Source organism: Protopterus annectens, chromosome 16.part0 (assembly GCF_019279795.1).
Source record: "Protopterus annectens isolate FY-2018-M chromosome 16.part0, PAN1.0, whole genome shotgun sequence".
Classification (NCBI taxonomy): Eukaryota; Metazoa; Chordata; order Ceratodontiformes; family Protopteridae; genus Protopterus; species Protopterus annectens.
Window position 1 is genome coordinate 460,962,458 of NC_056750.1, and position 14,519 is coordinate 460,976,976.

General features: G+C 41.8%; 1 protein-coding gene across 1 annotated transcript in view; it reads left to right on the forward strand.

The window, feature by feature from the left end:
- Positions 1-2,667: 2,667 nt before the first annotated feature.
- Positions 2,668-14,519, forward strand: part of LOC122790609 (ras/Rap GTPase-activating protein SynGAP-like) — a 621,677-nt gene continuing 609,825 nt past the window's right edge. Inside the window, exon 1 of the mRNA XM_044058135.1 lies at positions 2,668-2,967. Coding sequence (XP_043914070.1) covers positions 2,946-2,967 — 22 coding nt within the window. The 5' untranslated portion in view covers positions 2,668-2,945. The remainder of the gene's footprint in view (positions 2,968-14,519) is intronic.

The following is a 14,519-nucleotide window of genomic DNA, read 5'->3' on the forward strand; positions in this document are numbered from 1 at the left end:
GGACCTACAGACACTGGATCCTACCCAGTTCGGCTTTGTTAAGGGCAGATCCTGCCTCTTAAACCTGGTCGATTTCTTTGAAACAGTCACCAAGGCCATTGACGAGGGGAAGGTGGTCCACACAGCCTACCTGGACCTCGCAAAAGCTGGACCTCGCAAAAGCCTTCAATAAAATACCCCACTCGGGCATTATAGATAAGCTCACCAGCTTAAATATAACCCCCTATGTCACTAGATGGGTTGCAAACTGGCTCAAGGACAGAACCCACATGGTTAGAATTGCTGGAGCCATGTCAGACTCCAAACCAGTTACAAGGCGTCCCACAAGGCTCAGTCCTGGGACCTCTCTTGTTCGGTATATATTTTTTGGAGGTACAGGCCAACACAGAAGGACTGTGGCTGACCAAGTTCGCAGATGACTGCAAACTGGGCGCCATAATCGACTCTCCAGCCAACACAAGCATCCTCCAAAAGGGCTTCATAGAAACAGACAACTGGTACCAGAACCATGGCCTCAAGCTAAATGCCAAAAAGTGTATAGTCATCCCCTTTGGCAAAAACAAAGTGCCCACAAATTACCACACAGGTGGTAATCCATTAAATACGGAAGAAGTAATTAGGGACTTGGGGACCCAAGTTGATAGCAATCTCTCATTTGACAACCACGTGGCCAAAGTGGTTAGAAAAATATTTTATATAGCCCACCTAATCATGAAGGGATTCACATCTAGATCAGGGGAATTCATCGTGCCTCTTTACTCATCCCTCATCAGGCCCATAATTGAGTACAATGCCCCTTTTGGGATGTACCTTACCAGACACCTGCAGCAACCGGAAAGACCCCAAAAGTACCTCACCAAGAGGATCAAAGGGCTCAAACAGATGCCATATGCTGCCCGGTTAAAGAAACTCCAGCTCTACTCAGTGGCATACCGCCTGCTCAGAGGCGATCTGTGCCTGACGTATAAAGCCATGTCCAACCCGGAATTAATGGACATGCTGCACCTCAGAAAATCCACATCCCATCGAGCTACGCTCGAGAGACTTGAACCTCAGCACTGAAATAAATAGGACATGCTGGAGGGACAGATTCATAACCCAGAGGCTCCCTTCACTTGGAATAAAATCCCAGTCCAGGTTAGGCAGAGTCCCTCATTGACTCTCTTCAAGAGGAATCTTGATGAGTGGATGGGAGATCGTAGGTTTACCCCGGGTATCACTTCTGTGTCACTGTTAGACAGAGGCACAGTATACTAACTTCGAAAAAGGGCATAGCAAAATTAATTTAAAATGGGTGGCGAAAGCCAAACACACTCTGGCTAGGCTTATAAATGCCCTAGGGCAGATAGCCTAGTATGAACCTATGAACTTATGAGAGTTGGATCTTAGAATCTTGTAAATGTGAATGGGTCCCCAGTCGTTTGGGAGGAATGAAATGGACAACATAGATGCATACTTATCTTGAGTACATAACTATAATGTTTCCCTTTAGTCAGAGGACTTCAACTTCAGAGTTAAATATACAAGAATGCAGCCCCTCCACCAAAAAAAAAAAAAAAAAAAATTTCTTTCAAGGTTAGCGTGGTGAGAAGTCCAGAAATTTGGAGTGAAAGGGAGTCTTAGTTTAGTTAGAAAACCAGGTACAGAAATGTTTCTAATTTGTTCTACAGACCAGCATTCATAGTGTTTTGTTGACTGAGTCATGATGCCCAACCTCCATGCGTCTTCTGCAAGAGATGTACCATTCATGTGTGGTTTACTGGGAAGAGGTAGGTACAGTGTATTTTTGCCTAGGAATTCCTGTGAATCCCTCCAGATGAGTCAGCAACAGTGGTGGAGGATAGTGAAGTTTAGTGTGCCTGATCAAGTTTCTGCCACCATGACCCTCACCAGGGTAAACAGTTTAGATGAATGGATGAGTTTGATGGACACATTTGCAGTTGGTGTGAATCTGCAGTCTTGTAGTTGAATGACAGTAGAAAATGAGCTTTGCAGCTTCAGCAGTGATTTTACTGTTATTTCAACGAGGAAATGCATATTGTTTCTATAGCTTGTTAGAGACTCAGCTGACATATTGCTGGCCTCGAGTTCCTCAGAAACAAAAACCTACAAGAAATTATGTTGCATAGGTATAGTTTGTGTTAATTATGCTATTGAGGTAGTTCTGGCATAGAACTAAGAAAATGACATGAAAATGTAAATGACACTTTTACTGACTTATTGCAGTTTAGTTTTTAAATTGCTGTGCATTGTTACAAAATTGTTTTTCCAAGTATGAAATGAGAAGTTTTGTTTATTGCTGTAAAGGAGAACCATCAGGGCCATTGCATTTTTTCAAAACTGCAAATTTAGAGATGTACCAGGTTTTGACTCAGAGGTGAATAGTGTACTCTTGAGGTTAGTAAGGCTGTTGAACATTTTTTGTTATGAAGAACTGTTTCAAACACTACTGAAAGCCATGCATTTTAGGTTGTCAAAGTTTTTTTCAGTGCATTGAAGTAAATAATTAGCAGTTCTTCTACACTTATGTGTTTTTTATTTACTAAAGATATGAGTAGTGAGGAGTCCTGCACTGTGCACTAGTCATTAAAGAGCAAACGGAAAGCGAGCAGGTTGCAGAAAGGAAAAATTAGGTGGAGAACTTAGTCATTGCATGCTGTGTATGACTCCACTTCTACACAGCATCTTGATGGTGATACTCCAGCGATTTTCTTTTTAGCTGTCAAATTAACAACTAGTCTTCTGTTTGCTTTTGTTCCCACTGCATTGTGTTTGTATTATCTTTTAATGAGCTAAGCCAGAACAAGCTCGGTGTAATAAAACGACAATCTCTTGCTTGTCATTGCTGCTTCTGCAAGACATTTTATTATTTTGGGCATCCGATTTCCGTAGCACTATATTGAGCAGCATAAGAAGCTTAAAAGGATCTATAGCAAAAAGGAACCATGTCTTTTGAGCCTAAAAAAGGTAAATTGCTTTATAGCTTGTTTTCCTTTGGTAGTCTTATCTTCTTGGGTTGCTGAAAGGAAAGCCTTTGTTAGTAGATTGTATTGAAGCAGTCGTTTTACATGAAGCAACGAGTGCTTTTTACATTCCTTGCCGTAACATGTTTCTCTGTGTACTGTGTGTATGTATATATATTAGTAAAGGTGTGGGTACAGGTTATCTGAAGTTATATGTTTGGTTGACTGTAACTGTATTTGTAAGCAGAAATTATTGTAAATCAACAGATGTGGTGCTGTAATGCCATTTTTTTCCATTATGGCTTAGATGTTCTATTGCTTTTTTTAAATGAAAAAGAAAATGTCATCTGTTGGCATCAAGAAGCTTTTAAAATATTTTAATTGTTTAATAGTTTAAGAAACCATTGTGCATATAACAAGTTGTTTATCAAATCACTGTATATGCAGATCGGTCAAATAAAAGTACAGATGTTTTTACAGTAGCAGATAATATAGCTATTTCAGTGCTTAATGTGTCTAGAAGCATGATTACAGCTCCATGCACTTTCATGAAAATGCATTTGTCAGATTCCAGACAGTTGATAATGATGCTTCCAAGTTCAGTTTCACTTGTTGAAAAAGTTGTTTGGAATGTTGCATGCTAATTTGATCTCATTTACTTTTACGCATCTGATATTCACAATGATACAAGCAGCAGATAGAGTATGTGAAATATTACACAATAAAACTGTTACAAAATAGTTTTAAGATGCAAAGTTGTGAAAAAAAGTACTGTTAAAACCTCTGCACTTTTGCAAAGTATTATGTAAATACTTTTGGCATAAGTAGCATGTTTAAGAATTGGAATGAATGCAGACATTGTTCTTGTGGCAGTAATTAGCGGTAGCATGTAACACTTGTAGACAGAGTATACAAAGTAATAAACTTGTAAAGGAGGGCATCAGCAGTCACACTGATCAATGTTGGGTCTATGCTTGCGGAAATTATCACTGTCTCATCTTGTAGAGCCCTTGTGATATGGTCACAGATGTACAGAAAAAGAACATACTTAACATTGTGTGCCCTGACTTAATTAAGCTACAAGAATAAGGAATGAGGAATAACCCACAGGAAACAGGGTGTGCTGTTTCCTAGAATATAGTCATGAGTCGGGTGTGTTGTGATGTATGATGCAAAGCCAAAAAACAGTTTTCAGTATACTCTGTTAGAGAACACTCTGAAGTGCCTTATTCCTATTATTTAATGGACTTCATAGATAAAGATTTAAGTTTTACAAATGTAAAATTATTTCATTTTGCTTGATGTGGAAAAAACATGCAGAACTATCTTCTGTGCCATGAGCTTCCTTGCCCCAGTTTCTTTAGGTCCTATGGTGTTCTGCCTTACATAGCTTTACTTAAAGGAAACAAGTATCTTTCACTAACACCTTATCAAAAAGAAATAAGGAAAACACCAATGCATTGTTTCAGTTTTGCTTCCTAATTTACCACTGTAAGTAAATAATTTAAGTAGACATGATTGGCAGCTTTGCTCTGCATACTTTAAAATCAGTACTTGTACTACAGTTTCCAGTTAGAACAGAATGAGAGAAGCATTTCAGAATTCTTTTCACAGTGCACATGAAATACGCAGCTAGTATGTCAAAGGTCCCACTTCAGAGAAACCACAACGCTAGATGATTGGAGTAGTAGTAGCAGTATGCCTAGGAACTGCATTTGTAGGTCATTAATGCTTGAGTCAGTATCTGTTATGGGAATACTTTTATAATCCTGTAACACAAAAAAGTATCCACTTCTTATTTCTGCAGAAGATGTATGTATAAGAAAATATTGTTTTCTTCTGACACCAGCAGCAACTGGAGACTGTGTTGCTGTGACTTTAAGCAGCAAGGAAAAAAAATGTTGCAGTGTGTGACATAACATCAGAGACAAGTTAGATTAGTAAAAGGAGCTAAATGTTCTAGCTGTTTCATTAAGTCTTTATTATTCTTGTATGGGATACTAGGCTCTGTATATTGGTAGCAGAGACTCTTCAGTTAGAGTAACACCCATCTGCAAGTTTTAAGCTCCTATAGAAATCGAAAAATAAAATTTATGTGGAAACAGTGCAGCAAGATATGTATGTATATTTATAACATCAGTGAGGCCATCGAACTTCTTGGTGGTCTGTTACATTGTAATATTAAAAAACCTCTTGGCCAATCTGATGAGTTTTGTGGTTGTCTGTTACATAATTAAGCAAATAATCATGTAACTACTCATGAGAGTTTTAATTTGACCATATAGATGACGCCCAAGTGGTCTAAAGAAAACACAAGTGAGTAAATGTGGTCTCATTTTGAGAATTTGATGCATAACCTGCTAGTAGCAACTTGGATGTATCACTCTTTTAAATGATCTACCCAACAAAACTGTGGATGACATTAAGAAAAGGCATTTTTGGAACATGGCAACCCTGACATTTCCCTTACTTATATGTACCAACTCCACAGCGAAAAGCGAAACACCCTGAAAGGGTATATAGATTGTTCATACTGCTGTACTTGTGCAATGCAGCGAAATAATGTAAAAGTGTTAAGGGAGTTGTATTTATTTATTTATTTATATTATTTAAAATTTGTTGACCGGGTTAGTCCCACTAGGCCAATAGCCTCCTCTCAGTGAAGACCCGAGGTTGTACTCATATTGACTAGGAGAAATTTGGCCAAGACACCAGGGAACTTCCCCTGCTCTTTTCAGTAAATGTTGTGGGATCTTTTACATCCACCTGAGCTATCACCAACCCAGGTAGATGGGGCCACTGTTTAATGTCTGAAACAAAGGATGGCACAGTCAGGAGTGGAGACCCCTCTCTTATGCTGCACTGCAGTGTCAGTATTGGAAAATTAATCCAGCTATCTGGTATGGGTGGGAGTGTGGAGACACTATTAAACGAGTAACTTTTCATTGAGTGGTTTGACTCTGATAAATATTACACAACCAGTGTGCATGAACTGACTGACTTTTTCTGACGCAGTTTTCACTTTTTGTGGTTGTATGCTATATTAAAATATGTCTCACACACACACACACACACACACACACACACACACACACAGTCTTGTTTAGTTGGTTTAGGATGTGCACATACCATACAGCTGAACAGTCTTAAATATACATGTTTTGATAGAGAATAACTGTGTGCTTCCTAAAAATGCATGCATTTTCCTATCTAAAGCTGTTTTAGGATTAGCGTGTTTGGCAATAATGAAGAACACTGGACAGCCACTGTTTTTGTAGTTCTTAATGTTACTGCATTTGAATAACATCTAGGAGCTGATGCATATCCTCTTGTCTCAACTCTTCAACTCAACTTCTTTGCTCAAGAAACGTAGACAAAACTAAAAATAATGGGTGGAAAACGGCCCAAATCTGGAATATTTTTTACTGTTGTTGTTAAGTCACATAAAATGGAACAACAGGTCATCAAGGCGCATTTTCCAAACAATAAGAATAATATATGACTGCCGTCTTCAGTGATTTTTAAAAAAAGTGAGCATTTTACGGAGGACATAGCAAAACTTAATGAGGCAAAGTCAACAATGTTTGAAGGGTCACACTGTCTGATCTCTGGGCGACCATAGCTGTCAACCTCTTTCTTACCTCCAGAATCAAGAACATATACAGAAATCGACACTTTTTAAAATATTAGTGCAATCAACCTGAGAAGTTGAGAGTATGAGATTGCAAATTAACAAGCTTTTTCAGAAGTAAATTTTCTCCCTGTATCACTAGTTTTAGGATGTATGTTTTCATGAGGGACAGATTAAATTTTTGAGCCAAAATTAGGAACAGTTGGGAGGCATGCTTATCGAGAATGGAAAATGTACTTTTTTATAATCTTTAACAGTAGTAACAGTTTGGGGTGATAACTGAGAACACTGGCCCTTGAGTACCCATATCACTCGCTGTTCTGGATCTGCACTTACTAGCAGTTCAGTTTTCTTCATTATCACCATATGCTCTTTACTCTCTCTCTCTCTCTATATATATATATATATATATATATATGTGCTTTCACATAAGAACAGTAAATAATTTGTATATTGGCAACACTCAGCTTTTCCTGCCATCAGCACTCATTTTAGGAGTCCAGCGTTATGTTAAATTCTGTTACTTTGCATGTCATATATTTTGTGAGGAAATTAACTGACATTTTTTAACTGTTGAGACATGAGGAGAGGGGAATGGTTTCTAAAGAAGGTACAAGGAGGTAAAATGTATGTGCAAACTGTGAGCTTATTTTTGCTGTAGACTGAATTTTTTTGTATTGAAGTATCGCTTTTATAGCTATGGAGGGAACAGTTTTATCCTCTGTCTTCTTTGGGCAGGATGCATGTATTAATTTGAAGTATTGTTTGAGCTACTTGTGATCAAGTACATACAATATAACATACTGCTTTAGCAATTTTGTTTTAGGCTTGAGCTGTTTTATTTTATTTTGTTTATTTCAAATGTGTTATAGTTCCATCATTTTATTTAATTTCTGTCTTTATTACATTTTGATAATGTATGCAGCATTGGTATGAGTCTTAGGCAATAAGGGTTATAATAAATTTTATCCCAGTGAGGTCCAGCTACCAGTTGACTAAAACGAAATCTATGGTGCAGTGTGTGTTAAAAAATAAATAAAAATAAAGTGATCCATGGTATAATATTACCAGAAAATGTGTTTATAAAGAAGACAACACAAGCTACTGAGAATTCCAAAAGAGTTCATTAATGTACTCCCCGACTTAAAAATAGTTTTTTTCCTTTTAGGTTCGTAGGTTCTTACTAAGCTTTTAGCCAGAAGAGACCATCAATAAGCTCAGCCCCATCATCCAGTACTGATACTAAATGTATTACCAGGGTTGCATTTCTACAACTTTCAGTACAGGGTTGCAGTAATCTACCACTTCATTTTTTTTTCTTTTGGATGTAACCCCTTTAATCTTTCATGTATACTGTATCAGTATACCTTTATTATGTCCATGGATCAGATTTATTTGGGGAGCACACTTGCAGTTCACTTGTGTTTTCCTGCTGATCTTGATTTTTTGGATCACAAAATGTCTGACTTTTGTAGTATTAGCGATACCTCTGTTGCTAATCCAGAAACCAGATAACCAGTGAAGGCATTTGTAGTCAGACAGTGTCAAAGACTAACTGCAATCAGAGCTAAGAAACAAACGTACTAAAACTTAGTTTGATAGACTAGACACACAAGATATGAACGGCTTGAAAATGACTTTTTGCACCAACTTTGAATAGGCTGTAGAAGAGCATATTGGAAAATTTGAAACCATTCAAGAAAATACGCTTGAATTTAATTACATTTAAAAACAATAATAAATTAGAGGGTTTTGAGAACTTAGCAGTTAGTTTTTTAGGAACAATAACATTAGTTTTTTAAAACATGTATATGAATCCCTGACTATCGCCATTCAGTTAGTGACATGGGCTCGGGAAGGCCAGCTAGGGAATAGATAAGCGTGTCTGATGACAGTTTGACTATCCTGCAGGCAGGGTCCGGTGGTAGCTCGGTTCACTTTGGTGGCAACACCTGCATTAATGAGGCTGAGTCTGTGCTGCAGTAGTATGCCGTTTATGACACGAATAATCATCCACTTGGATCTTCTCTCACCACAAAGAAACAAATGGTCAATAAGGCTGTTGCATCCAGAAATTGAATGAGTCAGTTGACTAACCAGAATAGTATGGCTAGATGGTTAGTAGAGAATGAGAAACAACAAACAAGCTATGTATTTGTGCTCAACTAACTCTCCCAAGCACCTTTGTAGAATTTGCAAGATGTTATAAAAATCCAAAATATTTATAATATGCATTAAAAAATCTGAGATGTAGATTACCTTTTAAATTTTGACCTACTGGTATTGTACAAAAAAAGACAGATGACTTCTTGATATAACCTGTCTTAGCTGTTGGGGATTGCATTCACAATTCGATATCTAAAATCAAGGAAAGCTCTTGGAAGAGGTGATTTAAATGTCAGCTTATGTGAGAACCTCATTGAATATCTTCCTTTATGCATGTTTCCCTTTTCTATTATACCTTGCCAAAATCCTTGTTTCTCCATTGGGAAACAATGGAGGATACGGCAGAGTGCTGATCAAGCTGACTTTGTTAAAGGTTATAATCTTTCTGACCAAGTTGATATGGCAGTCGGCATCTTGGCTGAAGTGAAATGTTCAAGGTTGACTTAGTACCTGTAGGAGGTGAAAAAGCTTTCAACACAGTAAACTGGTTCTTGTGTTTAATTACCCTTGAATTCTTAAGTTTTCTTGCTGATTTCATTAATTGGGTTAAAGGATTTTAATTTCTTGCCAGCAACTAAAATCACAAGTAATGCAGTTTTCAGCCCCTTTCTCCATCGTTTCTGGAACTAGGTAGAGATTTTTTTTTATTAATTTCTCTTTAGCTTAGTTTTAGAATCCTTATTAATGAAGATTTAAAGACATCCTGATTGTACTTATAACCTTAGGAAGTGACCCCTTTCAAACTTCTTTCTTCGGGAGACAACATCTTGCTCTTCTTTAGATCAATACTTGATTCCCTTGTAGTAGTCTTAGAAACCATGGAAACGCATGCAAAAGTTTCTGATCATAAAGTGAATAGATGGAAACCTTGTGCAACTAACTGTAAAGGATATCTCACATTTTGGATCTGGTTGGGACCCCTGTGGTCTTAAAATACTTGTTAACTTCAGTCCTAACTCTAACCTTGTGAAAAGCAAAGCTTGCAGTAGTCTTCGAACGAAGATGACTTTGGACATATGTAGGTGACTTAAGACTTCTGTTCTCATTGGTGAGAAGGATCTGCATTTAGAAACAGATATTTTACTATGCTTCCTTTGTCCAAAATTGTATACTACCTTACCTCCTTAAGAGAAAATGGTTTTCTCACTTAAGCCATTTGAAAAATTTCTCTACAAAAATAGATGATGTTATGTGATCCTATCTCGCCTACATTCTGAATGATGGGTTCGGAGCCGATCCCTCGGCTCCGACTCACGCTTATGCCAAAGAGCGAAGTCTCTTATTGGCTGAGCTTACTATATCCCAGGATGCACCACCAACAGTCCCCCAGATCTCGTTTGCCGCTTAACTGCAAGGACGTGGTCTCGAGCTGGCTGGGCTGAGTAGCTTTTATTAACTACTTTTTCTGTCAGTTTTTGTGCTTGTATTTCACAAAAGCCGTTTTAACGGCTATTGCTATTGCTATTGCTATTGCTATTGCTAATTGTGTTCGATTGAGTACTGGACTTTTTGTGTGTGATTGGGTAGAGTTTGTTTTGGCGCCCCTTTCAATCCAGGGCCTTTTCGGTCAAACTCTATAACTGAACTTTTTACTGTGTTAAAGTTCCCGGTTTTTACACCTAAGGTTGTGTTTACACAGTTTCTGTAAGCCTTCGGTTTTTTTTGTCTAAGCGATTCTACAGTGGTTAAATTTCCTGTCAGGAATTGTTAACATTATGTCTCAAGCCCCTAGGCCTTCGGGCTTTAAAAAATGTACTAAATGTGCTTTTAAGATGTCTGTTACTGATGACCATCTACTTTGTGTTTATTGTTTAGGGGCTAAGCACTTGCAGGAGTCATGCAGCGTATGTCACGCTTTTTCCTCTAGGGTCCTCCAGGAGAGGAAAAATAAATTAATTCTTAAAGGGTTGATTAAACCCTCTTTTGAAGAAGCCTTGTCTTCCTCCGACTCCTGCCAAAAGAAAGGGCTTGCTCCGACCAGTCCGTCGGATCCGACTGCCAAGAGACCTAGGCAGGCCTCTCCTTGCCGAGGACGGAACGGTATGCCTCGATGCCTGGAGTATCGACTCCTGGGGCTTCGGAGCCGATGGCTGGGGGAGGCGGGTCACCTTCGGCTCCACTGCTCTCGGAGCCGACAAGGGTCACCCGCTCAGACACTTCCTCCTGCACCGATGGAATCTGGTGTGTTTCCTCGGCCGATTCTCATCGAGTCGCCTCCCTAGTCCCTTGGGGCCGAGGGAGGGGTCTCTCACCCTTTTCTGTTTTCTCTCGGTCCTCGAGAATGTCGGATTCTGATATAGACAGGGTGCTCCAAAGACTTTTCCAGTCCCCAGTCTTCCCTCCCACCCAGTTGGCTTCGGAGCCGATGGCCATGACCCATCCCATTGCTATTCCTCCTCCGACTGCTTCGCCCGGCCGAGCAGGTGCTCTTGGAGCCGGTGGAGATCTCAGGGTCGGCTCCGACCCTTACTCCAACCCGGCCTCGGGTCCGAGTTTGTTCTTCGGCTGGACCCGAGGGTGATGTTTCGGGACCGATGCTGGTTCCGAGCCTCCCTCTCAGTGCGGACTTCCGTCTACTATCATGGCCCGAGACTGACGCCCCAGGATTCTGGAGGTAGAGCCATGAGGAGTGCCTTGGCCAAATCCTCTTCGCCATCTCTCCGGTTTTACCAGCACCTTCCCTGGGGAGACTGGGTCTTTGGTAGTTCCCCTGTCTGTGGCCAGGCAGGCCTGAGGTTACCCCCAGTCTTCCTGAGGGTTTTAGTCATCTCCAGAGGAACCCCAAGGAAGAGATCGTGCAAGAGGAAGCACCTATCACATCGACACGGATATGGATGATGCAGACTGATGATGTCTCCTTTGCAGACATCTTAGAGATCCTCAAACAACGAGGCGGCTGGATGTACAAACCCCCTCTGCGGACGAATCAGTGCTCCTCAAGGCCTTTGGGGCTCAGCGAGCTTCTGGATTTAGTTTGTCGATACTGTGGAACCAGTCCCTTCTCGTCCAAACAAATTCTTATCTGCTCCCCGAGAAGGAGTTCTGTAGATGCCATGGTGGTGGCATCTGCTACACAGCAGGACGTGGCAGAGGCCATCCATCCTCCTAATAAGGAGTCTAGGAGTATGGATAGGTGGAAGCGCACCCTGACTTCAGCGGCCTTTACCTTAAGGTCTCTGAATTATTTGGCACATTTTACTAGGCTTCAGAGGGATCTGGTCAAGGAGTTGTCAGACTCCTCTCGGGTAACCTACCTGAGCAGCTAGCCCAGTCCGTTAGCTCTCAGTTGGCTATCCTGACGCCAATTGCTAACTCGTCCATGAGGCTCATATCCTATGCGGCCGAAGGGGCGGAGCGGCAGGCACAGGCGTGGCTCACGAGACAGGCCTGGCTCCGCTTGTGTCAGTTCGGAGGCCTTCAAGTCTTCATGGGTCCTCATTGTTTGGACCCAAGGTGAAAGACACCCTTACCCGCTGTGAGCAAGAGGGAAAACGTTATCTGCAGGCCAAAGGAGGGGGAAAATGTGGTTCCGAAATCTCGCAAGTTTTTCTCCCAACAGCAGGAAGATTCCCGTCCAGAGGCAGAGGGCGGGAAATTTTTCAGGGAAACGCCGTCCCAGAGGCGGCAGAGGGCCCCGCAATTCTGGAGACCGAGTCCTTTCGTGGCTCTTCAGCCTCCCACACGACATGAGGGATTGCCCGGCTGTGCTGCTCGAGCCAGTCGGGTGTCGCTTGCCAAGCACCTAAAAGCCTGGGAGTCAATCACTCAGGACAGATGGGTGCTTCGATAATTGCCGGAGGTTACACCATCCCATTCAAATACTCACCCTCCGTCCAAGAGAATCCCGGACCCACCACCCAGTCAAAGGGAAATAGCAGCCGCAGAAGCTTCAAAGCTGCTACAAAAGGAGTCATCCAACCGTCCCCACAGACCAAATCGATCAGGAAATTACTCCAGGTTCTTTTAGTGCCAAAAGACAGGGGACCTGAGACCAATATTGGATCTCAGCAGACTGAACCTATCCGAATCCAAATTCGAATGGTCACGTTGCAATCCATTCTCCCGTTGTTGGAGAAGGATGTTTGATGTGCTCCATAGACCTCAAGGACGCCTATTATCACATACCGATACATCAGGCGTCCAGGAGGTATCTGCGCTCAGCCTGGGAGCCAGTCATTACCAATTTTGTGCTCTGCCCTTTGGTCTCACCACAGCCCCCAGGGTGTTCACCAAGTGTTTGGCAGTAGTGACGGCTCACCTGAGGAGCCTTGGATTCCAAGTGTTTCCCTATCTCGACGACTGGCTCCTGACTGCCACCACCAGGCATCTACTTATGGACAACCTCAAAGCCACCGCCTCCTGGGTGTTTCCCTGGGGATTACATTCAATTGGTCAAAGTCTGTCTTGCTGCCCTCTCAGCATAAAGTTTATAGGAGCAGAGATAGACTCAAGATTGATGCGTGTCTTTCTTCCGCCGAAAGGATCCGAACCTTACAGGGCCAAGTTCAAGCTCTGATCTCGAGATCCAAAGCCCCAGCCAGGATGGTCCTACAGGTTCTAGGCTCAATGTCTGCCACGGTACTTTTAGTTCCTCTAGCAAGGTTACACATGAGGATTCTTCAGTGGCTCTTATCAACTCAATGGACCTTTCAAGATCTCCCCCTCAATCATCACATCATGATTACGGAAATATGCAAAAGGGACCTGCGCTGGTGGCTTCAGACATCCAACTTAGATCAGGGCAAACCCTTTGTTCTCCCTCCAGCGGTTACCCTGACGACAGATGCCTCCCAGATAGGGTGGGGGCATTGTCTGGGCAGGCTAGTTCAGGGCTCCTGGCTTGCTCTTCTCCACATCAACGTGTTGGAGATGAGGGCTGTACTTCTATCCCTACAGGCCTTACACAAGTTCCTTCCTCAGGGTATCATCGCCATCCACACAGACAACATGTCGGTGGTTTGGTATCTGAACAAACAAGGAGGGACCAGATCGTATCCCCTTTGCAGAGAGGCCATGAGAGTGTGGGAATGGGCTGTAGCTACCAACCGCTTCTTGGTAGCGACCCACATCCCGGAAAGTCAAATGTATTGGCGGACAAATTAAGCAGGACAATTCTCTCTCCTCACGAATGGTCTCTAAACCGCACAGTAGCAGCCCAGGTTTTCAAGAGATGGGGACGACTCCACAAAACACCAAGTGCCAAAGGTTCTTCTCCTTGATTCCACATCAGGAAGTACTGGCCATGGATGCTCTAGCTCAACCCTGGCCAACAGGGTTGCTTTATGCTTTTCCTCCAATCCACTCCTTCCCAAAGTCATTCAAAAGCTTCTCAGCTAAGGTCTTCAATGATTCTGATTGCCCCATACTGGCCTCGTCAGATATGGTTTCCTTACCTGAAAAGCATGCGGTGGACGATCCGTGGCCCTTAGACCTGATCCCGGATCCATCAGTCGGGACATTGGCATCAGTCCCTTCAATCTCTGAAATTGACAGCTTGGCTCCTCCACTTCCGACCTTAGTCAGAAGCCACACTAGACCCGAAGTTGTTCACATTTTGTCTTCGCCCATAAACCCACCACTAACAAATTGTACCTCAGTAAGTGGAAGAGGTTTGCTATCTGGGCTCAACTCAAGGGCTTAGACCCTATCACTGCTCCTGTCCCAGAGGTTTTGAAATTCTTAACATCCCTATTTAATCAGGGATCTTCTGTCTCAACTATTAAAGTTCAACTAGCTGCTATCTCTAAATTCCATGAATC